The following is a 26,691-nucleotide window of genomic DNA, read 5'->3' on the forward strand; positions in this document are numbered from 1 at the left end:
TGTGTGTGTGTGTGTGTGTGTGTGTGTGTGCGCGCGCGCGTGCGCGCTCTTCCCAGATAGAGCATAAGTTTTTTAAGGGCAGGACTGATATTTCTATCTTCACATGCACCGAGTCCAGCACAGGGCTTCTCCATCGGTTGACTGTTTGTCCCAGTAGAATCTGCTTCCTGAAGGCAGAGACTGTATCATTTTGGTCTTTGTATCTATCCCCTGCTCCTAGCACAGTGCCTGGCATATAGTAGGCACTTAATCTATGCTTGTTGATATGTTACTATCATCATCATAATTATTGTTGTTGTTGTGATCATTATTTTACTCTCCCTTCTGTCCTTCTCTCCCATAGGGCCAAGAAAAGGAACAAGCCCCTTAATTTAAAGATTCACAACAGTGTGGGCAGCTGTGAGAACATCCCATCACAGCGCTCCCCCCTGCTCTCCGAGCGTTCTCTGCGGTCCTTCTTCGTGGGCTACCCGCCCTTCCTTCCTTCCACTCCTCCGGTCCACCCCGAAGCCAACTTCTCCACCAGTAAGTCACAGGAGCCAACTGGGCGGCGGGGTCCTGGTCTACTTTTTGTCTCTGGGTGGGCTGCTTCCCCCACCTTGCCTCTGCTTCAAAACTCTGCCCGGCACCTGCAGAGACTTGGGAGGGGAGTGCCTGAGAGGCTGGGGAGAGGAGGGGGGTGGCTGCGCTCTTAGACAGGTGCGTTTTTCTTCGCTTTCTCTCCGAGGCTCCTGAACCGCCTTCTGAGGGCGGCACACGGATCATCAGGTGCTCTTTGCCTCCTCTTTGGGCTTCTGCCTTTCTTTGGATTGTTTTGAAGAGGGGGGAAAATTGATGCTTGAAAGGCTGAATTGCAGCTATCATTACTGAGTGTTCCTAGCTGGCTCGCTGCAGGTGGAAAAGAGAGATGGAGATAAACACTTAATGGGTTAAAGGAGACTGTTTTGGCTCCAGAGTGCGGGGTTTATTTTACTGTTTGTTTTCTGTTCTTTCTGGCTCTTAATATACAGTATGATTAAAAGAATTTATGTTTGAAACACAAGCCAACCTGTGTAATACCTTTTTATCATCTCAAAGGTACATTTAGTCCCCAGTCTGAGAGTTGGTAGTGAGTCTTTCTCCATGCCCAGCCCTCAGGGGTTTCTGGGAAAGGTTTGTGTCCATTGCCTAAGGCAGAAAAATAAGTCCCTTCTTGAGTCTTGGAGTGAGAGAGCTGCTATAGTGTGGATAGAATACTGAACTCCATGTAACTTCAGTGCCTATCCCGGACACGCATTAATTAAATGGCTGTGGACTAGGCATCTAGAGGGTCTGGGTCTCAGTTTCCTCATCAGTAAAACAAGAGGATTGAACAAGATGACCTTTAAGGTTCTTTCCAGTTCTTCATATGCAATCCTATGAAACCTCTCTGAGCCCTAGTTTCCTCCTTTGTAAAATGAAGAAGAGATCTACAAAAGCAGGTAAAGCTCAGACATCGTGTAAGTGAAGTCTACTTGGAAAACTTTAAATACCAGATACAAAAGGGTCTGTGACTTTATGTGCATGGAGAGCTCACATGCACAAGGAAGAACCAGACCTGTGACTTAGTTCTGAGAAGAAATTGTTTGAAGCCTTGAAAGGTTAAGTGGTTTGCCTGAAGGAACACAGCAAGTATGTGTCAGAGGACAGGGCCTTGATTGCAAATTCTACACCCTATCATCCACTCCTCTTCCAGGGTACTTCTTTTTGTTGTTGTTGTTGTTGTTTTTGTTTTGTGGGGCAATGGGGGTTAAGTGACATGCCCAGGGTCACACAGCTAGTATGTGTCAAGTGTCTGAGGCCGGATTTGAACTCAGGTCCTCCTGAATCCAGGGCTGGTGCCACCTAGCTGCCCCCTTCCAGGGTACTTCTTACATGAAAATACTATGTGTCATTTATTAATGATGATGACGATAACAACAATAATTCTTATTAATGCTGTCATTCTTGTTATGAATGCATCAGAAAGTGTTGAAAGATATCATTTAGAAGCCAGCAGCAGGGCATAAGAATAGACACAAAGACATAGCTTCAGTAGAATAGCCAATGTCAGTAAGGACAAAGAGGGAACTCTGAAACTTGTTAAGACAATGGTGTTTGAAATAGATTTCTGGATTGTGGTTTAATATATAGGAATGAAATGTTTTTGGCCAGGGATAGAGTGTAACTAATAAGGGCTGGTAAAAATGTATTTGCCTGCAGCCTTGCAAATCAAATCCAAAGAACCAAAAAAAGGGAAGGTGAGGGGAAAAAAATTGCTTATATACCTCCACCAAAGCAGATGTCATAGAGAGTAGCTTTTAAGAAACTTCTTGGGGCAGCTAGATGGCGCAGTGGATAGAGCACCGGCCCTGGAGTCGGGAGTACCTGAGTTCAAATCTGGCCTCAGACACTTAACACTTACTAGCTGTGTGACCCTGGGCAAGTCACTTAACCCCAATTGCCTCACTAAAAAAAAAAATTAAAAAAAAAAAAAGAAACTTCTTGATGAGGGTGAAAGAGGAGAGTGTAAAAGCTGGCTTGAAGCTTAGCATCAAAAAGAAAACAAAACAAAAACAACTATGATCTTGCAACTAGTCCCCTCACATCCTGGTAAATAGAGGGAAAAGAAATGGAAGCAGTGCCAGATTTTGTATTCTTGGGCTCAAAGATCATTGTACTTGGAATTTAAAAACATTTGCTCCTTGGAAGGAAAGCTATGGCAAATCTGGACAGAGACATTACCTTGACTACAAATCTCTCTCTCTCTCTCTCTCTCTCTCTCTCTCTCTCTCTCTCTCTCTCTCTCTCTCTCTCTCTCTTTCTCTCTCTCTCTCTCTCTCTCTTCTCTTTCTCTCTCTCTCTCTCTCTCTCTCTCTCTCTCTCTCTCTCTCTCTCTCACTCTCTCTCTCTCTCTCTCTCTCTATCTCTTTCTCTCTCTCTCTCTCTCTCTCTCTCTCTCTCTCTCTCTAATCAAAGCTATGGTTTTTCCAGTCACAGTGAGTGATTGTGAGAGTTGAGCTATAAGGAAAGCTGAAAGCCACAGAATTTACTCTTTCCAATTGTGGGGCTAGAGAAGACTTTGGAGAGTCCCTTAGACAGCAAGGAGATGAAATGAGTCAGCACTAAAGAAATCAATTTAGGCCATTCACTGGAATGTCAGATACTAGAGCGGAAGCTTAAATACTTGGGCCACATAATGAGGAGACACTATTTATTGAAAAAGACCCTGATGTTGGGAAAGATTGAAGACAAAAGGAGAAGGGGATGGCAAAGGATGAGATAGGTAGTATCATGCAAACAATGAACATGAACTTGGACAGACTGGAGAAATTGTGGAGGATAGAAGGGCCTGGCATACTATGGGCCATAAGGTCATGAAGAGTCAGACACAACTAAACAACAAACACTGTAGGGACAAGAAGAGTGGCAAAAATACTCGGCAATTTCTACAAAATGACATAGGAAGGCACTAGGAAGAAAACCCCTACCTTCAGATAATTATTATTAGTATTATTATTTTGTGGGGCAATGAGGGTCAAGTGACTTGCCTAGGGTCACACAGCTAGTAAGTGTCAAGTGTCCGTGACCAGATTTGAACTCAGGTCCTCCTGAATCCAAGGACCAGTGTTTTATCCACTGTGCCACCTAGCTGCCCTGACCCTCAGATAATTATACACAAATGTACAGAGTATGGGTAATGAGCAAAGTGAATCATCAATCTTTTTTTTTTTTTTGGTGAGGCAATTGGGGTTAAGTGACTTGCCCAGGGTCACACAGCTAGTAAGTGTTAAGTGTCTGAGGTCGGATTTGAACTCAGGTCCTCCTGACTCCAGGGCCGGTGCTTTATCCACTGCGCCAGCCAGCTTCCCCTCATCTGCCCATTCTTATGGGGAAGGTCTTCACATGCTTGGGGTAGACATCTCCCTAACTCACCAACAGATTTGAAGCCTGTTAGTTACCCTTAACCTGGTTTAGGCAATCTGCCAAGATGGTTTATTGGGGTGTGGCTGGTGTGCATGCTACAGCTTCTTGGAACCACAGGTGAGAATTGGGTTTTCAGAAGCATGAAATACTAGTGCTGGATTTCAATTATCTGGATATTGGTTAGGGTTCTCTTTCTGACCAAAGCAGAAGGGCTATTTCTTGGCTTGATTCAATGTTAATTTAATCTTTGCAAAAGTAGAGGAATTAATGGGGAAATTTCTTTTTGGAAAATTCACTTCCTTGAAGATCGTCATTCTCTACATTCCCTCCCCACAATTAAGGCAAGAAAAAGCAAACCTATGAACAAGCATGTATGGTTAAGCAAACCAAATACCTGAAGTTGACCATATTTTTAAAAAGTGCCAATTTGTAGTCTGAGTCCCTTATCTCTCTATGAGGAGCTGAGTAGCATGTTTCATCATTAGTCCTTTGGAATTGTGGCTGGTCATTATGTTGATCAGAGTTCCTTATTCTTTAAGAGATGTTTGTTTTTATGATATTGTTATTGTATGAATTGTTTTGGTTCTGCTCACTCTACTTTGCATCACTTTTTACAAGCCTCCCCAGGTTTCTCTTTAACCATCCTCTTTATAATTTCTTATAGAATGATAGTATTTTCCATCACATTCATATACCATAACCTGTTAAACTAATAGAAGGAGAGGAAGGGAATCAGCATTTATTGAGTACCTACTATGTGCCAGGCACTGTGCTTAGTGCTTTACAAATATTTTTTTTCATTTTATCCTCACAACAACTCCATGAGGTAGGTGCTATTAATAAGGGAACTCTATTATGGATCTGATTTTCGCTAACAAGGAAGAATTGGTTATTGGTTTTAAAACAATGGAGACCTTGACAGATGTCCATGACATATTATTTGTGATATAGGAAAGATAAGATGGGCATCATCTAAAATGGACCTTAGACTTAGAAGGATTCAGATAAAGAAAGGAAAGGCAAAATCCTGTGGCCTAAAATTCTGGAGGGAAAGTTCAACCTGAAGGAATGGAAAGTTCCCAACAATTAAATTCTAAACACACAAAAAGGAACAATTCTGAGGAGGAAGGGAAAAAAATGGAGTGAGACAGGGAGTAGTCTTATGAGATGAATGTGGATACACCGTTGGGTGGCTTTGGAGTTGGTTCAGTCATTGGACACAAAGACTAGTCATTTAGTCCAGTGTTATCTTGGAAGGACTGCTTCAAGGATCCATACTTGGCTCTGTACTGTTAAATATTTTTATCAGTAGCTTGGATAAAGGGCTAGAAGGCACATCTGTTAAATTCACAGATGGCACAAACTGAAGAGAGCTGGCTAAAATGCTGCTTGAAAATGGATTCAAAAGATCTTGAAAGGCTAGAGCATTGGGCCAAATCGAATTAGATAACATATAATAGAATCAAAGTAAATTCTTACCCTTCTCTACAAAAAATATCAGCCTCACAAGTCTAGGATGGGAGAAGTATGTCTGCAGAGCAGCTTGTCTGAAGGAGATTGGGGGTGGGGAGGCACAGGAGAATTGCTTAGTGGACTGCAAGTTTGGCGAGTTTTTCATATAATGTAATTACCAAAAGAAGTAATGAGGTCTTGAGCTGCATTCAGAGGTGTAGTGTCCAGGACTGGGGAGGTGAGAACAATATTGGCCTCTGCCCTGGTCAGATCATATCTCATGCATATTTTACTTGTTATCTTCCTGAATATCATGTGAATGTGGTGGAACTCTATGTCACTGTGGACAAAAACAGTCCGTTCCCCTCCTAGACCCCCTAAGAGTGATGAGGAATTTACATTAAGGCATTAAGGAAAACATCTGTTCCCCAGTAACCATCTGCCTTTTAGCACCAATGACTTATGTCTGTATACATGTGTGTGTGTGTGTGTGTGTGTGTGTGTGTGTGTGTGTGTGTCTTCTGGGATATGATCCATGCTCATGTGCTTTACAATGTTGAAAGACTGGAAAAATTTTATATTAAAAAATGCTAAATCCCTAATTCCTCCTTCTCCCTCCAGTTTAAAGGAATTTCATGATTTCCACCTCAGATTCCATATGTTGATTGTTCAGGACCCTCCCAATCCCTCAGCAATTCCAACCCTGCCTCCATATGAAAAGACCAAATTTTTGGAGCTGCTTTTGTCTCTTTGTGCCTCAAAGCAAAGTCCAGGGTATAATATGGTTGTTTAACTTTCTCAGCTGAAAACCTTGCCACATATTTCCTGGAGAAAAATTGAGGCCATTTTGCTGTGTGCTCCCTCTTCTTCCTTCCTCACTCTCACACCACTCAGAGGCCTTCTGCTCCCAGCTCATCTTTTGCCCCTGTGTCATATTAAAGGAGAGGCCCTTCTACTTTCCAAGCTACCCCGCTCTGTGTGCACAAGCAATCCCCATTCTATCCCATCTCCTCCAGCAGATGATCTCCTCTATCCACCCAACTCTCTCACTTCTCTTCAGTCTCTCCTTTTCTATTGGCTGCTTCCCTACTGCCTAGAAACACACTCATGTCTTCCCCATCCTTAAGAAACCCTCCCTTTTTCCTTCCACATCCCTCCCACCCCCACCCCCCATTATTGTCCTAAATCTCTCCTCCCTTTCATGGCTAAACTCCTTGAGAAGTCTGTCTTCAAAGGGGCCTCCGGTTTCCTCTCGCCTTCTTCTAAACTCTTGGCAAGTCTGCCTTCTCATCTTATCCTTCTTCTGAAACAGTTTTCTCCAGTGTTTCCAATGATATCTTCATTGGGAAATCCAATTGCCTTCTGGGTCCCTATTCTTCACCTCTTCACAGCCTTTGGCACTGTCAAACACGCTCTTCTCTCTAGGTTTCATGGACACTTCTCTTTCCTTGTTCTCCTCTTACCTGGCTGACCATTTCTCGGTCAGCTTTGCTGGATCTTCATCCAGGATGTTCCCGCTAACTATGAGTGTCCCTCAAGGCCTTGACTTGAGAAGGGCCTCTTCTCTTTTCCTTCTATATTTTTTTGCTTAGTGATCTTATAGCTCCCATGGATTCAATTATTATCTCTTTGAAGATGATTATTCCATCAATTTATCCAGCCCTTAACATCTCTCCTGACCTTTGGTTTCCAACTACACATCAGCTGGATGTCCTACGTACATTGTAAACTCAACATTCCCCAAACAGAGCTTATCTTCCCAGACTAGCTTCCGCCAAAACAAAACAAAACAAAACAAAACAAAACAACTTCTCTCCTCTTCTTCCCTGCTAAGGGTACAACCATGTTCCCCGGACACACAGGCTGATGACCTACGTGTCACCCTCGACTCCTCACCCTCTCTTACCTTCCATATTCGATCAGTTCCCAAGTTTTGTCATTTCTGTCTTCCTAATATCTCTCATATACACCCCCTTCTCTCCTCTGAAACTGCCACCACCTTGATTCAGGCCTCCGTGACCTCACAATCAATCAAGCAATCCATCAACAAACAGGCACCGTGCTATGTGCCGGGAAGGAGCAGCCACATCTCATTCTATTCACTGGTATGAGACTTGAAAATATATTTATTGCACCATGATGGTGTGGTGGGTATGGGCAACAAACCCGGATCTAAGAAGTCCTGCTGAGCAGGGCCAGACTCATCCTCTGGAGCAGAGGAACTGCCCAGAAGCCCTTTTGGCCAAACCTCCCTCCTCTCCCCTCTCCTTGCTGCTGCTATCACCAGGCTACCCAGCCTGGGCCCCCTTCTTGGTGGGGAGGGGAACCCAAGGATTTTGGAACTCCTTCTCATATTGCCCAATCAACCTTGTCCAAACTGAGCACAAGACCCTGTCTGCCATAGATTTGCTCTAGCGGGACACTAAATACTGGTGATGTGATAGGAGGTAAGCCAAAGAGAGGCTCCTGGCTGCCTTGTCTCATTGTGCCTGGGGACTGCAACCGCCACACAGAAGAACATGCTACCCAGCATTCTTAGGGCCAAGGCTGCTATGGACTGGCAGCCGCTGGCACCCGTCTGTCAGCTTGGCCTCTCTGTGTCTGTTTGTACCTGTCCATTGGGCTGTTTCTTGTAAGGGAGAGGGGCCCTGCCTGCCTGTCTGTTTTTCAGTGTGTTTGTCTCTGGGAAGCTCGTTGTTGCTGACTGGTGTCTCTCCATGTCTGCCCACTACATATAAACTACCCCATTATTTAAAAAAAAAAAAAAAAGAGGAAGCTAAGTGGCTTTTTCTGTCTCCCTTGACTGGAATCATTGGTACTTTGGAATAGTTTCTTGACTTGACTTCAGGCACTGTCCAGGGCTGCAGAAGTAGTGGTCTTGGGAGCCCAGAGCTGCCTTTAAGCACAAGCGAAGAATCATGAATCTGGAAGAGACTTCAGAGGCCATCTCATTCAACTCCCTCATTTTACAGAGGAAGAAGTTGAGGGCTATGAAGGTTAAAGTATTTGTCCAAGGTCACATAAGTATTAATTGTCAGAAAAAGGATTTTAACCCAAGTCTTTTCACTCCAGAGTCAATGATCTCTCTGGGTCAGGACACACACACACACACACACACACACACACACACACACACACACACACATACAGAGGGAGAGACAGACAGACACAGAGAGACTAAGAGCAACAGAAGGAGGGAGGGAGAGATTGAGGGGAGAAAGAAAAAGGAAGGGAAAGAGTGAGCAACAGAGAAAGGGAGGGAATGACAGAGACAGAGAAACAGACAGACACAGAGGGAGGGAGGGAAAGAAAAAAGAACACAAAGAGGGAGTGAGGGAGCAAAGGAGAAGGGAAGGTGAGGGAGTGAGACAGAGAGAGTGAGAGACAGGCAGAGAGAGACAGAGACACATATACAGGGACAGAGAGACAGAGGGTGACAGAGAGATAGATAATAGGGAGAGAAGAAGAAAGAGGGGAAGGGATAGCTTGAGTTTTAGTGGAAAAGAAGGTGGTTTAACCCATCCTATGCTACTCCTATATTCCACCTCTGATATATGCCTAGAATTGATTAGCACAATGAGCCTGTCCTCCTCATGTTTCTTTGCACAGGCTTTAGCCTCTTGGAATCCTCATGGATAGATTAATGGATCATCCACATCCAATCATTCCATTTCCTACTTCCAAACCTTTGCCCAGACTGGCCCCACAAACCCTGAAGATATTGCCTCCTCACCTCTGCCTCTTAGAATCCCCCTGCCTTCAAGGCTCACCTAGGGAAGGGGCACCTCCTCCAGGAGGTCTGTTATGATTCCTTCTAATTCCAGAGGTTAGCACTGTCAATTTCATCAAATGATCTCTTATTGTATATTTGAGTTCATGTTGTTTTCCTCTAATAGAACATAAACCCCTTGAGGGCAGAGACTTTGCTTTTATTCCTTCTGTATCCCCAGTGCCTGGCACATAGCAAGCATGGAAAAAATGCTTTTTAAATTGAGTTGAATCTACCTAGTGTCTACCTGTAGGCTTTTTGTTATTGAAACTGAAAATATGCTGTGGAGCATATTTGAATGCTCAAATGGAAGAACACTCATGATCCCTGAGCTTAGCAGCTGGGTAGAGACCTGCCTGATGTTCCCAGACATCAGCCTGGTCATTCCCCAGACCCTCTGGGCTACTTGGCAAAGCAGGAGTTTCTGTTAGTTGCCCTTTCTAATAGTAAGATTCTAGATCTTAAGCTGGAAGGGAATTTAGGTCTCTAAAATGTACTCTTTTTAGAAATGAGGAAACTGATGCCCAGAGAGGGAAATGACTTGCCTAAGGCCACACACATAGATAATAGTGGGTGTAGGATTTGAACCCAGCTTCTCTTACTCCAAATCTGCTCTATACTACCTTTTACTTGACAAATTAGTGAGGAAAATCAATAAAAAAATATTGATTAAGTGCCTACTATGTGCCAGGCAATGTGCAAAGTAAGCACTGGGGATAGAAAAAAGAGGCAAAACATAGTCCCTGTCCTCAGGGGGTTTATAGTTTTAGGGTGGAGACAACATGCAAACAAATCTATGCAAAACAAACTATATCCAGGATAAATAGGAAATAATTAGCAGAGGAAAAGCACTGGAATTAAAAGGGGCTGGGGAAAGCTTTCTGTTGTTTTTTTGTTTGTTTTTGTTTTGCGGAGCAATGGGGGTTAAGTGTCACACAGGGTCACACAGCTAGTAAGTGTCAAGTGTCTGAGGCTGGATTTGAACCTGAATCCTGGGCAGGTGCTTTATCCACTGCACCACATAGCTGCCCCTGGGGAAAGCTTTCTATAAAAGGTAGGATTTACTTGGGACTTAAAACCTTGCTAGGGCCACAGCAAATTCAGCTGTTATCATTACAATTGCTCCTTGTTCATTGCCTGAGGCACATCGGCAGTTTTTTGGTGCAGATCTGACCCTCTGGAAGCTGGTTCTTAGATCTTTTAGTAAGCAGCTAAATGGCAATGTAAATGTAAATATTTACAGAGGGAAAGGCTCTGGGTGGCGGGGAGGGAGTCTTCTAGGTCTGCTGTAAGGCTTGGTAAACAATTAGACCTGGGGACCCTTCTGGAAATGGTGACTCCAGGGCTCTGCATCCTCCAGGCTCTCTACCTGGGGCACTGCCTCTTTCTGTGCTGCTATTCACATCTAGAATTGTTTTTTTGCTAATGTCCCATAGTAGAGAATCACAGGCGCTCTGAGGTGGAAGCCATGTAGACCAACCCATACCTGAAACAAAATTCCTCCTCTAAAGCATGAGAAATGGTCAGGTAGAGTTTGCTTGGATACCTAAAGTGAGGGAGAGCTCATTATCTTCCAAGGTTGTACATTTGACTTTGGATGACTCTCACCGTTAAGTAACTTGCTACTTCTCAGTTTCACTCTTTGTAACTTCTAACCCTTTGTTCCTAGTTTTGCCTTCTGGGTCAAGCAAAACAAGCCTAATAATCCCTTCTCCATGTGAAAGCTTTGTAAGAACTTGAGGAGAGTGATTTCCTGAGCTCTTAATTTCTCAGTGTTCTCTCACCAAACTTGGTGTTTCATTTGTTAATATTTTGTATTAACCAGGGTAACTGCCCTACTCCCCACCAGCCCACACTTTCAAGGTTAGGTCTCCTAGAGGACAAATACATCTCTGATAATTCAAGTATACTCTGTGGGTCTAGCCTCATAAAACCACCAATGTATTTTTCTTTCAGTCAGTTAGGTGGATAGAATGCTAGGCCTGGAGTCAGGAAGACAAATCTTCCTGTGTTCAAATCTGGCCTCAGACATATCTTAGCTATGTGACCCTGGGCAAGTCACTTAACTCTGTTTGCCTCAGTTTCCTCATCTGAAAAATGAATTGGAGAAGGAAGTGGAAAACGACTCCAGTGTCTTTGCCAAGAAAATGCCAATTGAGGTCACAAGGAGTTGAACATGACTGAAATGACTGAAGGATAACAAGCAGCCAGATATAATCAATCGTCACTAAGCTATGAAGTGGAGAGAGTACTGGACCTGAGTTAGGAAGACTAAAATTCAAATCCAGACTCAGATGCTTACTAGCTGTCTGACCTGAAACAAGTTACTTAACCTCTGCCTCAGTTTCCAGTTCTGTAAAATGGGGATAATAATAGCATCTATCTCCCAGGTTGTTGTGAGGATCAAATGAGATAATTATAACTTGAAATCTATTGTAATTATAATTATCATTATTATTATTACCAAGCTGGAGAGTCTGCTCGTGGAGGCAGGTCCCCTGCCATGTGGATGAACTCTGCCCATAAGTCAGTGTCAAGGGTACCATGCTTGCCCCTAGAAGGATGGTGACAGGCTGCCTCATTAGTGAGAAACAAGAACCTTGGAGACAGAAACTTGCAGATTCTCTTGCATCCTGGAGGCCCCTTGGAATCTCAAGGCACTGAGTCACTTTAGGGTGTTTGTAAGAAGGGCTTCATCTATTTTGGGAATCCCCTGACTGCCATCTTCCTGCTGCAGCTGCCTGGGACTGATAGAAGCTTGAGGTTATTGATGCTCTTGTTTACAGAGTTTGCCAACCAACCTGACTCATGGTGTCACCCTCCTCAGGACCGGAAGAAAACCTTCATGCCTACTTTTAGCTCAACCAATGATGACCAAAGCTCATATTTTCAAATAATTGTTTTCATTTACAAAATGTTTTGCTCTATCTTTCTGAATCCTCAAGACCCCAGGAATCAGGGAGAAAAAGTTTTATTTCCCCCATTCTACAGATAAAAAGAATAAAAAAACAGAGGGAGGTTTGGGTTGGGGGGGGGGGACATCTGAATTTAGTAAGTGGAGTGGCCATGTGGTATTGTACATAGAACACTTGACTAGGAGTCAAAGTTCCAGGGTTCAAATTCTGCCTTGGCTACTTAATAGCTGTATAATCCTAGAGCAGTCACTTAACTACCCTGGACTTCAATTTCCTTACCTGTAAAATGAACAGAATGAATTAGATGGGCTCATAATTTCCCTTACCGCTTGAAAGTTATGATCCTATTAGAGGGAAGAGGTAGGTTTGGATTCCAGGTCTTCTTGCCTTAAGCTCACGTATACTTTCATGGTATTATGTTGCTCTGAAGTTATTACCCCAATCTCTAGAGCAATAAAATATTTTAGACCCAGAAGCCAAATAATTATGCCTGTTATTAGAGAGTTTGACAAATCTTGTTTAATTTAAAGCCCTCTATCTAACTTTCTACTCTTATTTAATGGTATTCCTCTACTCAAACTTCATTTTAGTCAAATTGGCTTACTAGCTGTTTCCTTGCACGATCTCCTGCCTTCATGCTATTGTCAAAGTGGTCTTCCATGCATGGAATGCTCTCTCTCTCCTCACCTCTGCTCTTTAGAATCCCTAGCTCCCTTCAGAGCACATCTTGAGAACCACCTCCTAAGACCGTTCCTGATTCCCTAACCTATCAGCACTCTCTCCCTTACTTGCTTCTGGACATAATGAACCATCCCCTTCTTACCCTCTTCTTCCCTTCAAAAGAATGTAAGCTTCATATGTTCAGAAACTGATCCATTTTTGTGTTTGTCTCCCCAGTGCCTGATACGTTGGGGACAGCTAGGTGGTGCAGTGGATGGAGCACTGCCCCAGGAGTCAGGGAAACATGAGTTCAAATCTCACCTCAGACAGACACTTACTAGTTGTATGACCCTGGGCAAGTCACTTAATCCCAATTGTCTTAAACATCCAGGGCCATCTCCAGTTGTCCTGATACATATTTTGCCACTGGACCCAGATGGCTCTGGAGGAGAGAGTGAGGTTACTGAGCTTACACAGCCCTCTCTCACTTAAATCTAATTCAGTGCAAGTCATGACACTGCCTCCCCATGTCATGGTCCTCTTTGAGAATAAAGGACAACAACAATAGCCTTATATGCTGCCTTAAATGTAATAGGTACTTAATAAATATTTCTCGCATTAAGTTGACGTTCATGTAGTGGTATTTGTTATGGTCTAGAGTAAAAGATATTTGGGAAGATAATGTGATTGAATTGATCAGCAGATTTCAAGTCTGAGGGTGATATTTTTTTCAGTTATTTTCTACTTATGTAAACTGGGCCAATTCATTTTTCAGCCACTAGGTGGCATTGATCGTCACTCACTTGATCCTGGTCATCAAAGAGTATCTTAATCCCTAGGAGGCCAGTGATAACCCTTGTAGTTTGTGCCCTCATTGTCAGAGATAAATGTTGAATAAGTACCAAACTCAGTATGGTTCTTCTTCTTCAGTCCTACCTTTCTCTGTTGGACAGCACTGACTCACTGTCGAAATGAGTGTGAAGTTATGCATTTACCCAATTGGAAATCAGTCCTGAACCCCCATCCACTGGTAAAATGTATGTCCTTTCTGATCTTGCTCTACTTTGGTCATCCTTAGTCATTGATACCTTGGCTCTCCACATAAATAGATAAATATGCTTGGATATAGGATAGAGTCATTTTTATTTTTTTAAATCATAAAAGTATTTTATTATTTTCCAGCTACATGTAGATATATTTTTTCAATATAAATATTTTATTATTTTCCAGTTACATTTAGAGATAGTTTTCAACATTTGTTTTTATAAGATTTCTAGTTTCAAAATTTTCTCCCTCCCTCCCCTCCCTTTCCCCTCCCCAAGACAGCAAGTAATCTGATATAGGTTATATACGTACAATCACATTAAACGTATTTCTGCATTAGTCATGTTATGAGAGAAGAATCAGAGCAAAAAGGAAAAACCTCAAAAAAAGAAAAACAACAACAACAAAACGCAATAGAAATAGTGTGGTTCAATCTACATCTAGATTTCACAGTTCTTTTTTTTTTTTTCCTGGATTTGGAGAGAATTTTCCATTATGAGTCCTTTGGAATTATCTTGGACCATTATATTGCTGAGAAGAATCATGTCTATCACAGTTGATCAACACATGTTGCTGATACTGTGTACAATGTTCTCCTGGTTCTGCTCATCTCACTCAGCATCAGTTCATACATGTCCTTCCAGGTTTCTCTGAAATCCACCTGCTCATTGTTTCTTTTTGTTTGGTTGGGTTTTTTTGGTGGGACAATGAGGGTTAAGTGACTTGTCCAGGGTCACACAGCTAGTAAGTGTCAAGCATCTGAGGGCAGATTTGAACTCAGGTCCTCTGGAATCCAAGGCTGGTGCTCTATCCACTGCGCCACCTAGCTGCCCCATTGCTCATCGTTTCTTACAGCACAATAGTATTCCATTACATTCATATACAACAACCTGTTCAGCCATTCCCCAATTGATGGGCAACCTCTCAATTTCCAATTCCTTGCCACCACACAAAAAGAGCAGCTATAAATATTTTTGTACATGTGTGTCCTTTTCCTTTTTTTATGATCTCTTTGGGGAAAAGACATAATAGTGGTATTGCTGGGTCAAACGGTATGCACAGCTTTATCGCCCTTTGGGCATAATTCCAAATTGCTCTCCAGAATGGTTGGATCAGTTCACAGCTCCACCAACAATGCATTACTGTTCCAATTTTTCTACAATTTCTCCAACATTTATTCTTTTCCTTTTTTGTCATTTAAGCCAATCTGATAGGTGTCAGGTGGTACCTCAGAGTTGTTTTCATTTGCATTTCTCTAATCAATAGTGATTTAGAGTATTTTTTTCATATGACAATATATTAGAGATAGTTTTAAACATTTGTTTTTATAAGATTTCTAGTTCCAAATTTTTCTCCCCCCCTCCTTTCCATTCCCCCTACCCAAGACAGCAAGCAATCTGACATAGGTTATATAGAGTTATATTTTTTATTCTTAGCATACAATGATAAGCAAATAGCAAAAATTGATAGAATTGGAATAGGGATAGACCTGTAATTTCTTTGGTACAGGGAAACTCTCTAGAAGAAGTATGGTTTTGCTCATCATAAGCTGTAAGTAGATAATGTTTGAATTAATGCATACTCCCCACCCCCACTATGACAACCTTGAGAAGTAGGAAATATAAGTATTACTGTCTCCATTTTATGGATGCAGAAACTGAGGCTCTTTGAGACCATATGACTACAGAGAACAAGTTTTAGAGCTGAGAAGGAAATGAGAGGCCATCTAGTCCAATCTCCTCATTCTGATAATGGCTTCCAAATGAATGGTATGAGGGGATTTGACCAGCTGGTCTCTGCATTCCTCTAGTCACTCAGCGGGTTTGTGTGAGTAGTTCCTGCTAGTTCCTGAAATGGGGCTGACGTGGGAATCAAGTCAAGTTCAAAAGCAGGTAATAGCACCCATTTTTTCCCAGGGACTTTGCTAATGGCTGGGGATAGAAAGAAAGGCCACACACACACACACACACACACACACACACACACACACACACACACACACACACACACCCTTCCTCTCAAGAACTTCATAGCCTAATGAGGGAAACAACGTATACACAGCTATATACAAATAAGATACAGGCAAGAGAAATTGGATATAATCAATAGAGCAAAGGCACTAGTCTTAAGTGCAATTGGGAAAGTCTTCCTAGAGATGGTGGGATTTTATCTGGGACTTGAAGGAGCCAGGAGATAGAAGTGAGGAGAGAGGGCATTCCAGACATGGTGAACACCCAGTGGAAATTCCTAGAGTTGAGAGATTTCATACGGTATCTTGTGTGAGGAAGTCAGGAGGCCAGTGTTTTTGGATCAAAGGGTAGTATCACTGGTGGATTGTGAGGTATAAGAAGGCTAAAAATGTAGGAAGGGACAAGATCATGATGAGCCCAAAATAGGAATTGATATTTGATACTGGAGGTAATAGGGAGCCACTGGAGTTTGCTGAGGAAGGGAGTTGACATGGTCACATCTGTACTTTAGGAAGATCAGTTTGACCACTGAGTGGGAGATGGACTGGGGTGGGGAGAGACCTGATGCAGGTAAACCCACCAGCAAGTGATAGTCAAGGTATATGGGCATGAAGGCTTTCCCCAAGGGTGTTAGAATCAGAAGGGAAGAACCAGGCAGGCCTTCAAGCTGGATGACCACTTGTGAGACACAGCTTGGGCTGCTGAGGTCCCTTCCAATCATGAAAAACAACAAAAGTCTCTGAAATTATACAAGGAAGCAAACTGAGTCCCCAAGAGTAAGCAGTGATTGACCCAGCATCACAGAGCTAATAAGCAACAGTCAGTTACTCAAATCCAGGCCCTCTGACTTCAAATTTATTACTTTTTCCTACTGTGTCTCATACAGTCATACTGGAGGCCATGCGGCTAAGGCAGAAATGGGGCTGAGACCTGAACCCAGAAAAGTAAGAGAAATCTGGGTTCATAGCCTTACTCAGACATTAACTAGTTGAGTGACCCTGGGCAAGTCATTTAAATTTTCTGTACCTTCATTTCTTCATCTCCAAAATGAGGGGCTTGGACTCAGTGGCCTGGAAAGTGTCTTTGAGCTCTAGACCTAGGATCTTCTGATGGCTCAGTAATCTTTCTGTACTTTGAGGTATACTCACTCCTGGTAGATGAAATTCCATTGGGGAGAACTCTCTCTCCCTCCATCCATGCCTTGGATATAGTGGGCACCTAATGTTGAATTTTTAAGCAATTTTGAAGACACGAGACAACAAGCCTTTAATTAGCAACCTACTATGTGCCAGGCACTGGGTTAGGCATTGTTAATATAGAAAAGAGGAAAAAAAAACCAGTCCTTACCTTTAGATGCTTATATTTCTATGGGGAAGACAATATGTGTATATTGACACAGTTTACTATCAGCTAAGTAACACCATGGATAGAGCACTGGAGTTGGAATCACACCAGCTTTAAGATGCTGGGTAAATAACTTAATCATTTCTCAGCTGTAAAGTGGGGATCATAACAGTACCTACCACCCTGGGTTGTCATAATGGTCAAATGAGATCCCATATGTAAAGTGGTTTCCTCAAACTTTTAAGAGCTCCATAAATGGTAGCTTTCATTGGTGGTTCTGTCACCCCCTTTTGGTTTTCTGTTCATTATCATCCCCTGATGTTTCTACAAAATACCAACCTGACCTTGGTAGGGCTAATTTGAACTCAGCATGGGTTAAAATTCTTAGCTATGATGTTTTCCTGCTGGAATTGCTACTGGTGAAAATTGGTTGGGAGATGGTGTATGGAAAGGATAGAGCACTTGGACCAATCATAGTGGTTCCCAAACCATGCTAACAGCTCTGCTTGGGAGCCCAGGAACATACTGTTCCCTAGCATTAGGGGTTTTGATGACAACTACCTTCTTCCTCCAATCCCTCAGCTCCCGTCTGAAGGATCAGCAGTTCCTCTTGCACCCCACAGCTGAAGATGCCATAAGTCACTGGGTTCAGGTTTCTTACATTTTTATTTTTGGTTTTAAATCTTATGGGCACTGATGAAGACAAGTGCCAACAGCTGCAGGGGCACCAATGGCTACAGGAGGGGAAATCATGTCTAACTGCAAAATAACCTCTCTGGGTAGAATGACTGAAGGGGAATAGTCTTGTTGAGACAAGAGGGAAAAATAATCACAAGGACGTTGACTGAGTTTGTGCTTATCCTGAATATGTTTTGGTTTCAGTACATCAATCAACATGAATTTCTTAGGCATTTCCTATGTGCCAGGCACTGTGCTCAATGCTGACTATACAAAAAGAAAAGGCAAAAAATAAAAAAAATAAAAGCTCTAGCCCTTGAGGAGCTCACATTCTTAATTGGGTTTCATTAGTAAATATATGATTGCAAAACCCAGGGCTGTAGCTAGAAAGTTTGGAGCCCCCAAAGCATCAGATGGGGGCCCTTCTTACCTCCTTCTTATGTAGAAATCTTTCTCTCTCTCCCCCCTCCCCACTTCCTTCCTTCTCCCTCTCTTTCTCCTTCTTCCTCTCTCCCTCTCCCTCTCTCTCCCTCCCTGCCTTTGTATCTTTGTCTCTGTCTGTCTGTCACATACACACAAACACATGCAAGGGATCATTTCTTTTTTTTGGGGGGGGGGCAATGGGGGTTAAGTGAATTGCCCAGGGTCACACAGCTAGTAAGTGTCAAGTGTCTGAGGCCGGATTTGAACTCAGGTCCTCCTGTGCGCTCACTCAAGAGGTGGTAGTGGCAGGGGGGAGGGGCGGGGTTGGGGAGAGAAGGGCAAGAAAGTCTTAGAACAGGGAATGTCAGAGCTGGGAGGGGCCTTGGAACAGGGAATGTGTGTGTGTATGTGTGTGTGTGTGTGTGTGTGTGTGTGTGTGTGTGTGTACGGGGAGGCAAAGACCTGAGACTGTCTAGTCCATCCATTGTTTGCAAGAGTATAATGAAACCCCAAAAGGTGAAGCAAATTATCCTGAATCTCCAAGTTTTGAGCATTGCACAGTGAATTGGTAGCAGAGCTGGGATCAAAACCTGGCTTTCTTATCTTCTATTCTCATGTTCTAGCCACTTAATTACTCTTCCCCCAGATCACACTGTCAGCATCTTTGCCCAGACATCTCCGCTATAGCTCCAATATGAGTTATGAAGTTGCATTAAGTTTGTCTCTTGCCCAGGTTTCATGCTAACTCAACCCGGAATTATAACAGCTCTAGGGACCAGCTGGGTCTTGGAATGAATAAATGCATGAAACATTTTTTGAGCACCTACTATGTGCCAGCACTGTGTTAAGTGCTGGGGATATAAATAGGAAAGTAATAGTCTCTCTGCTCCCAAGAAGCTGACATTCAAATGGGTGAGCCAACGCATAAGGGAAGTTTCAGCTTGAAGTCATTTGGAAAGGGTTTGGTAGCAAGGGGCAAGGCAGAGGGAGAAGTGAAAGGCCTATAGGTAGTGGTCAGATAAGAAGATCTGGGAATTGTTGAATATAGTGGTGGCACATTTGTGGGTGACAGCAGGATCAAAGGTATGACTAACTGTGTGTGGCTGAGGTGGAAAGATGGAGTAGGTCATGGAATGTGAGTATGTTGAGGGACTGAGTGGTTAGAGTGTTTAAGGGAGAGGCAATATCTATGTTTAAATCCTCTAGTATTAGGACAGGAGTTGGGGAGCAAAGAAAAATTGTGTGCCAAGCATTGATCTCATTGAGGAAGGAAGGGGAGTGACGTGGAGGATTTTGATCATGTGGCACATATGAACAGCATGAACCTCAAAGGAGGAGTGCTTACTAAGTGATGGAGAACGAGGCAAGGGGGAGCAAGGTGTAATTCACCTGCTCAACTGGTGAGCCAAGGAGTATGAATGAACATGTAATCAATACTGGAAAGAATGACCAGGAGTCCATGTTGTCAGGGGAAGGCAAGCTTCTATAATAGCTAATAGAAGGAAAGAGTAGGATGAAGGAAAATTTGTTGCCTATGGAACAGTCATTTCAGAGGGCACAATAGAGGGACTGTAGTGTTTGGTTGGAACTTTGGGGTGAAAGGGTTGAGGAGATGGCAGTAAAGACTGAGTGATAGAGAACAGGGAATGGGGTTTGAATGATGACCTACAGGGGTTCTGAATAGGATGTGTAGGGTATAACTACGTATAAAAATGTTCATCAATGAGTGGAAGATGCCACTCCTCTTCTCAGAGAAGACCAGAGATCAGGAGGGAAACAAGTATAGTATGAGAGAAGGCCCACAGTCAGATGGTCAAATGGGGAGCCCCATTTCACTACTCCTTTTCCTTCTATAGGCTAGAGGTTAGGCAGAAGACAGTGTAGCAGGAGATGGAAATTTGAACCTGAGCAGAAGAAGAAAGTCCCATATTCCACCAACTTTCTTCTTTCTCATCCTTCAAGAGACAGGCAAAGCTGGAAAACCTGAGATCAAAGAGAAGGTTGTTTCTCTTTGCACTGAAGGTTCTCCACATCCCATTTGGGAGATCCGTCCAGCTGCAGGAAGTAGAAGTTCTCTTGTGCTAGTACAGTTGGAAATTGGCCCAGTACTCAGGCAGTGGCAGGAAGTCATAGACTCCCAGCACAGGGGGAATTCTCTTTGAAGCATAATCCTTCCTAAACCACCTGAGTCTCTAGGGAAGGAAGAGGAATTAGGCTCACAGATTAACTCAGTTTTAACATTGCATTAATTCCATCAAGTTTAAATCCAAAGCTCCAAACCATTGTACTTGAAGGATTACCTGCTATACTAGTTGCAACAGTCACCTTAGAATCCTGGACTCCAAGATCTCATAGCCCAAACTTCTAAGTTGGGGCCTCTACTCTCTAGTGAACTGAAAAGAACAAATGAAACAGACCAAAACCCTAAGCCATTTCTTGGGCCTATATGGCCAAAGAGGGGAGTTAAGCAGCCTCCTTCTCCCCTACTATATGGTGTCACTTTCTGTGAGCAAACTTGTCATTCATGCCAAGGGTGTTGTAGAGACATTGTGCTATAGTCAGGTAAGATTGAAAGATTTCACTACTTCTAGCTATACAGCCAGTGGAAAGAGACTGCTTCTAACCACAAGGTAGGCCAGTACAAGAGTATTCATGCCTATGCTAGTTCTTCTCTCTCCCAAGAGCAGGTCCCAAGCATCTCTCACATTGGCTACGCCATTTTAGGTGATCTAGGAATGTACCAAAGTCCAATACACATGCAAACCTGTAATTATTCGAAGAAATGAGAAAGCGAATGTTTGTGCGCGCGTGCGTGTGTGTGTGTGTGTGTGTGTGTGTGTGTGTGTGTGTGTGTGTAGCACTTTGCAAACCTTGAAGCTCTAAATAAATGCAAGCTATCACTAGACAGTTTCCTGGGGTCACTGAGAGGTTTAATGACTTGCCCAGGGTTATATAACTAGCTATTATGCCTCCGAGACAAAACTTAAACCCAGTCTTTCTTGAAGACAGTGCTTGGTATAAAATAAGCACTTAATATATGCTTCTTTCATTCACTCATTTATATACTTATTCCGTACTCTATCTATGCCTCTGTGTGGCCCTCAAGTTGACACTATGTAACTATTAAAAAAGTGCAGCTTTATTTAAAATGTTATTTATGTTTATTTAGGAATACATAAATAATTCCATCTAGGCTCCCTGCTAAGTAGAGGTCCTGCCAGGCTTACTTTAATAGATGGTATGCACTTAATAGATTTAATTTAATGGTAATAATAATTTAATTTAATAATAATAATTTAATTTAATTTAATAGATGCTAATGCACATTAATTATTGGTATATAAATGAACACCACCAAGTGTTTTGAAAAAGGTTATTTTCTTAAGTGGGTTCAAATATTCCCCCCGCCCCGCCCCTGCAATCTTGCTTATGGGATTAATTGGCTTTAGCAAGTACTTCACTGGGGAGGTAACATGGCTGAGTGGAAGGAATGATGGAAGAGAGTATAGGAAACAGGGTTATATAGTCCCTGGTTTGCTTCTAAGTTCAGGTGACTGGAGAAGGTCTCTTCCTTTATTTTGATAGGAGATTCAGTTCAGCACCTTGCAGAATACAAGCACAATTTCAGGAACTGGGGATACAGAGACAAAAGTGAAAACAGTCCTTGCCCTCAAGAAGCTTACATTCTATTGGGTGAACTCAGCAGCCATCTAGTTCAATCCATTTTGTTGTTTATTCATGTCCAACTCTTTGTTACCCCATTTGGGGTTTTCTTGGCAAAGATATTGGAGTGATTTTCCATTTTCTTCTCCAACTCATTTTATGGATGAGGAAACAGAATTAAGTGACTTGCCCAGGGTCACACAGCTTAAGTATCTGAGGACAGATTTGAACTCAAGTCTTTCTGACTCCAGGTCCAGTGTTCTAGCCATTGTGCCATCTAACTATCCTAGCCACCTAACTGCCTTTCACATCTACCCTCACAAACTGTGTTCTTGTGAACAAGTAAGCTTTGGAAAGATGGTCAAAGACGTCTTGGAGCTAAGCACTCCAAGAAGAGGAATTCTTAGGAAAAGTGGTGATATACTGTATCTCATTCTACCTGTGTGACTGTAGCAATCGGTCAATCCATGCAACATTTACTAAGCACTTACTGTATTCTAGGCCCTTTGCCAAGTGCTGGGTGTACAAAGATAAAAAATGAAACAATGACTTTTCTCTAGAAGCTTAAATTATAATGAAACACCACTGAATCTCTTTGGACCTCAGTTTTCTCATCTGCAAAGTGAGGAGGTTGGGATGCCTGACTGCTGAGTGCCCTTCTATTTCTAACTCTAGATCTATAATCCTAGATAGGGCCTTTGGGGTCAGGAGGTATGAATGAGGGCAGGTGAGGGGCATGATGCCACATTAATCATGAAACTGACAACTTTTGGCATCCCAAGTCACACTTGGCCATTAAAAACTGGAGGCCATCTTAGTGTTTTCATATCTGTATCCTGGCTGTATTCCAGCTAAGGCATGTTCTTAAATTGCTTCTGCGGTATGTTCCCAGCTTTTCTCAACAACCATCATGAGCTACTAAGGACCCTAATCTTGGACTAGTCTGATCCTCCCTCTTCTCATGGAAGGTACTTCTGGTGCCTCTGTAACTGACCAAGATGAAAGGATTCCAGGGATCATAGATTCAGAGCTCAAAGGTCATAAAGTCCAACCCCATTTTACAGAAGAGGAAACCAAGGCTCTGAGAAATGCCTATGGTCACACTGCTACTATACCAGAAGTAGGATCTGAACCCAAACATTCCTTTAGTCCAAGTCTAACTCTCTGATCTACTACTCTTCCTCAAAACATTGGGTACCTGTTATGTAAGAAAAGAGTAAAGTAGTCCCCGTCCTCAAGGAATCATATTCTCTTAGGGGAGATGGTCTGGTTTCAAAGCCCCACTCTGCTACTTACTCCTTGTGTGACCTTGGACAAATCACATACCCTCGCTGAACCTCAGTTCCTCATAAAATAAAGGGAGTTAAATTAAATGAGGGAGTTAGAGCAGATGACTTCTCAATTCATTTACAGCTTGAAATCTCTGCTCTTTATGATCTTCAGCAGACAAGGACCCCAGGAAGGCATATTGTTCACTTCCATCTTCCCCATAGCACTCTACATTGAAGCCCAGAAAGACAGTGATGTTTTCTGTGAGAGATCTCTACTTCCCTTATTTACTATAAAATCTTTAGCCTTGGCCTCACATGGAAGGGAAGGGGGAGATGAACAAGCATTTAGTAAGCACTTATCATCTGCCAAGCCATTGGAGGAGGAAATGGCAAACCACTCCAATATCTTTGCTAAGAAAACCCCATACGGGGTCACCAAGAGTCAGACATGATTAAACAACAATCTGCCAAGCACTGTGCTTAAGCAGTTTGAAAATATCTCATTTGATCTTCTCAACAATCTGGGGAGAGAGGTGTTATTATTAATACCATTTCATAGATGAGAAGACTGAGGCAGACAGAGATTAAGTGGCTGGCCCAGAGTCACATAGCTAGTAAGCATCCAACGTAAAATTTGAATTCAGGTCCAGGCACTGGACCTCACAGGTGACTCCAGGTACTTCACCACATTGCTGCCTCTGTATGGAAACATTGATCAAGATCTGGGGTTTTTGTGGGTTTTTGTGGTTTTTTTTGTTTTTTTGTTTTTTTGTTTTGTTTTGTTTGTTTTGTTTTATTTTGTTTTTTTTGTGAAAGTTTCAGAGAAGAAGATTTAGAATCCATGTCAGGACAAACAACCCAAACAACCCAACCTTTTTGGCCATGAGAGCCATGCCAAAATGGAATGGATTACCTCCAGGAATATGCCCTTTAATGGAAGGCTTCAAGAAAATGTTGGAGAACCATTTCTCCCGAAGGACATAGAGGGAAGTCTTGTTCAAATCCACATTAAATTAAATGGCTGTTGACTTCCTTTCCCACTCTGAATTTCTGTGGTTCTCTGATCCATCTGTCAGCCTCCCAGTCTCCCTAGCTGCCAGGATCCTCCCTGCTGAGGTTATCTTTTAACCATCTACTGACCTCATGGGATTGTTGTGAGAATCACATGAGATAATACTTGTAAATGCTTAGCACAATGCCTGGTACATAGCAGGCAATTAATAAATATTTATTCCCTTCCCCCTATGCATCTATTTATGTGCCTGTTGTCTCCCCAGTTAGAATTCTTGAGGGCAGGGTCTGTTTTTGCCCTTCTTTATATCTGTGGGGACCAATTTTTAATTGGGGAGTGCTAACTAAGCGGCTCTTCGCAATATTGGGGCAAGGAAGGGGACCAGCCTCCCTCAAAACAGAACAAGATTTATTTGAACAAGAACGAACTTAAAAACAAAACACAAACAGGATCAGTAGGATCAAGGGAAAGGAAATAAAATGGGGAAAGGGAAATTATAATACCTGAAAAAATACCACCGCCCAGGAATCAGCTGAAAATACGCAGCAGAATGCCTGTCGCTTTCCAGCTTCCACCTAGAATGCCCAGTTCTCCTCCCCCAAACCTAGAAACTCCCCACACAGCCCCAGCCAATGGGATGGCTGCTCTGACAGTCACATGACTGCCCTCACTAGGCTTCCAATCATTATAATTTTGCCAGGCCCTTGTAGGCATCCTCGAGTGGTGATGATGTGAGGTGCCAGGGCCCTGGCAATGACTACAGTCAGTGGGTGGAGCACCGTGCGGTTTGCGGAGCCCCAGGCCAGTGTGTGCTGAGGCATAAAAACCTCAAATAACAATTAATTCTTTACATTTCCTCATCACCTAGCATAATGTCTGGCACAAAGAAAGTGCCTAATAAATGCCCATTGATTGAATGATTGATCTCTTTGCTTAGCAGATAGTAAATACTTAATAAATGCTTGTCCCGGGGCAGCTAGGTGGCACAGTGGATAAAGCACTGGCCCTGGATTTAGGAGGATCTGAGTTCAAATCTGGCCTCAGACACTTGACACTTACTAGCTGTGTGACCCTGGGCAAGTCACTTAACCCTCATTGCCCTGCCCCCTCTCCCCCCAAAAAACTAAACTTAGAAATAAATGCTTATTCCCTTTTTCTCCTTCTGGGGGAGGATAATTGTTAGATCTTAGCATGTCTTGGTGTCTCTAAAACCATTTTATGCCAGGGCAGGGGGAGACAATGAATCTCTGTTTTTTTCTAATCCACATTCAAGAAGGGGGATATTGCAAACTTAAGGTTGGGGTCCTCACAAGTTTTGAGGGGGGGAATCTACTTTGCCTCCCTTTCCTTGGAAGCCTCAGGATTGTCTAGGGGAAAGAAGGTATTACTGATGGGGGAGCCAATCACTCCCAAGATAGAATTTTTCATTTTTTTTCTTTGTATCCCCAGCATCTTGTCAGCATCTACTATGTAGCAGAGCTTCAATAAGTTCTTGCTGACTTGGCCCGAATTAAATGACCCCCTTTTCTGTTGAGAACCGCGGCCCCCCCAAAGGAAAAGGACATGGAGGTGGGTTAGCTTAGAGGTCTACCATAGAAAGCTCTGAATAGTATAGTGGGAAGAATATGGAATCTGTAAAGCAGCAAATCTGATTTGAATCTGAGTTCAGCCAATATCTTAGGTATGTCCCAGCTCCTCTGGACTTTAGTTTCCTCATTTACAGAATGAAGAGGTTGAACTCGGTGATCTCTAATATTTTAGGATAATGCATCTAGGGCTTGAAAGGATCTCAGAGGCCATTGAGTTGGCTCCCCATTTTTAGAGATAAGGAAACTGGTATGGGGGAAACTGAAGGGGATTGGGGGTAGGGGTTCTAAAGAATTCCTTTTTAAACAATTACACCCTCTTGCACACAAATCCAATAGAATAAAATAATACTTTATTTAGGCACTAGGGAAAGGAAACCAAGAGAGAAGCCCTTGGACTTCTTCTCATGGGGAGAAGGCATGGCACAGAGGCGTGGCTCTCTGAGATACCTATCTCCTTGAGCAGGAGACAGGCAGATACTTTTATAGAGGGTCGATGGTGGTCCAATGGGGTGATCATCTGACTGTGGAAAGTCCCGCTATTGTGGGAGGACCATCCCCCACTGTTGGTGGCTGGGGGTAGTTGGGTGAGAGGTGGTTCAGATCTCTCCAGCCATCTCTGTCCTCCTCATGCTACAAAGATATCAGTCATACCTAATCTTATCTCCCTGAGGGGTGGGGGAGACTGAAATGAAGGGTCGTGTTCCTGGAGCTAACTCAGTCCAGATTGGGTGCTGCTTATCTCTTGAGGTGTTCTGTCCTTTGGTTTAGTTTCTCAAGGAGAAGGTTCCTTGATTTCCCCCAGAAAACTTCTGAGGTACCCCAGGCCAATAACAGAAACAAACGTTTTTAAGTGCCTACTATGTGCCAGGCACTGTGCTAAGTAGTTTATAAACATGATCTCTGGGAAATGAAGTTATTTGCCCAAGATTATGAGTCCAATCCACAAATTCCACAAATGAGGAAATAGAAATCCAGAG

At 42.9% G+C, this 26,691-nt stretch overlaps 1 protein-coding gene across 3 annotated transcripts in view; it reads left to right on the top strand.

The window, feature by feature from the left end:
* The window catches only part of KSR2 (kinase suppressor of ras 2), a 651,354-nt gene that overhangs the window by 354,351 nt on the left and 270,312 nt on the right, over positions 1–26,691 (top strand). For all 3 annotated transcript variants that reach the window (XM_043980701.1, XM_043980709.1, XM_043980704.1), the window contains exon 5: positions 344–525. In XM_043980701.1, coding sequence (XP_043836636.1) covers positions 344–525 — 182 coding nt within the window. The remainder of the gene's footprint in view (positions 1–343; positions 526–26,691) is intronic.

The sequence above is a fragment of the Dromiciops gliroides genome, chromosome 1 (genome assembly GCF_019393635.1).
Source record: "Dromiciops gliroides isolate mDroGli1 chromosome 1, mDroGli1.pri, whole genome shotgun sequence".
Taxonomy (NCBI): Eukaryota; Metazoa; Chordata; class Mammalia; order Microbiotheria; family Microbiotheriidae; genus Dromiciops; species Dromiciops gliroides.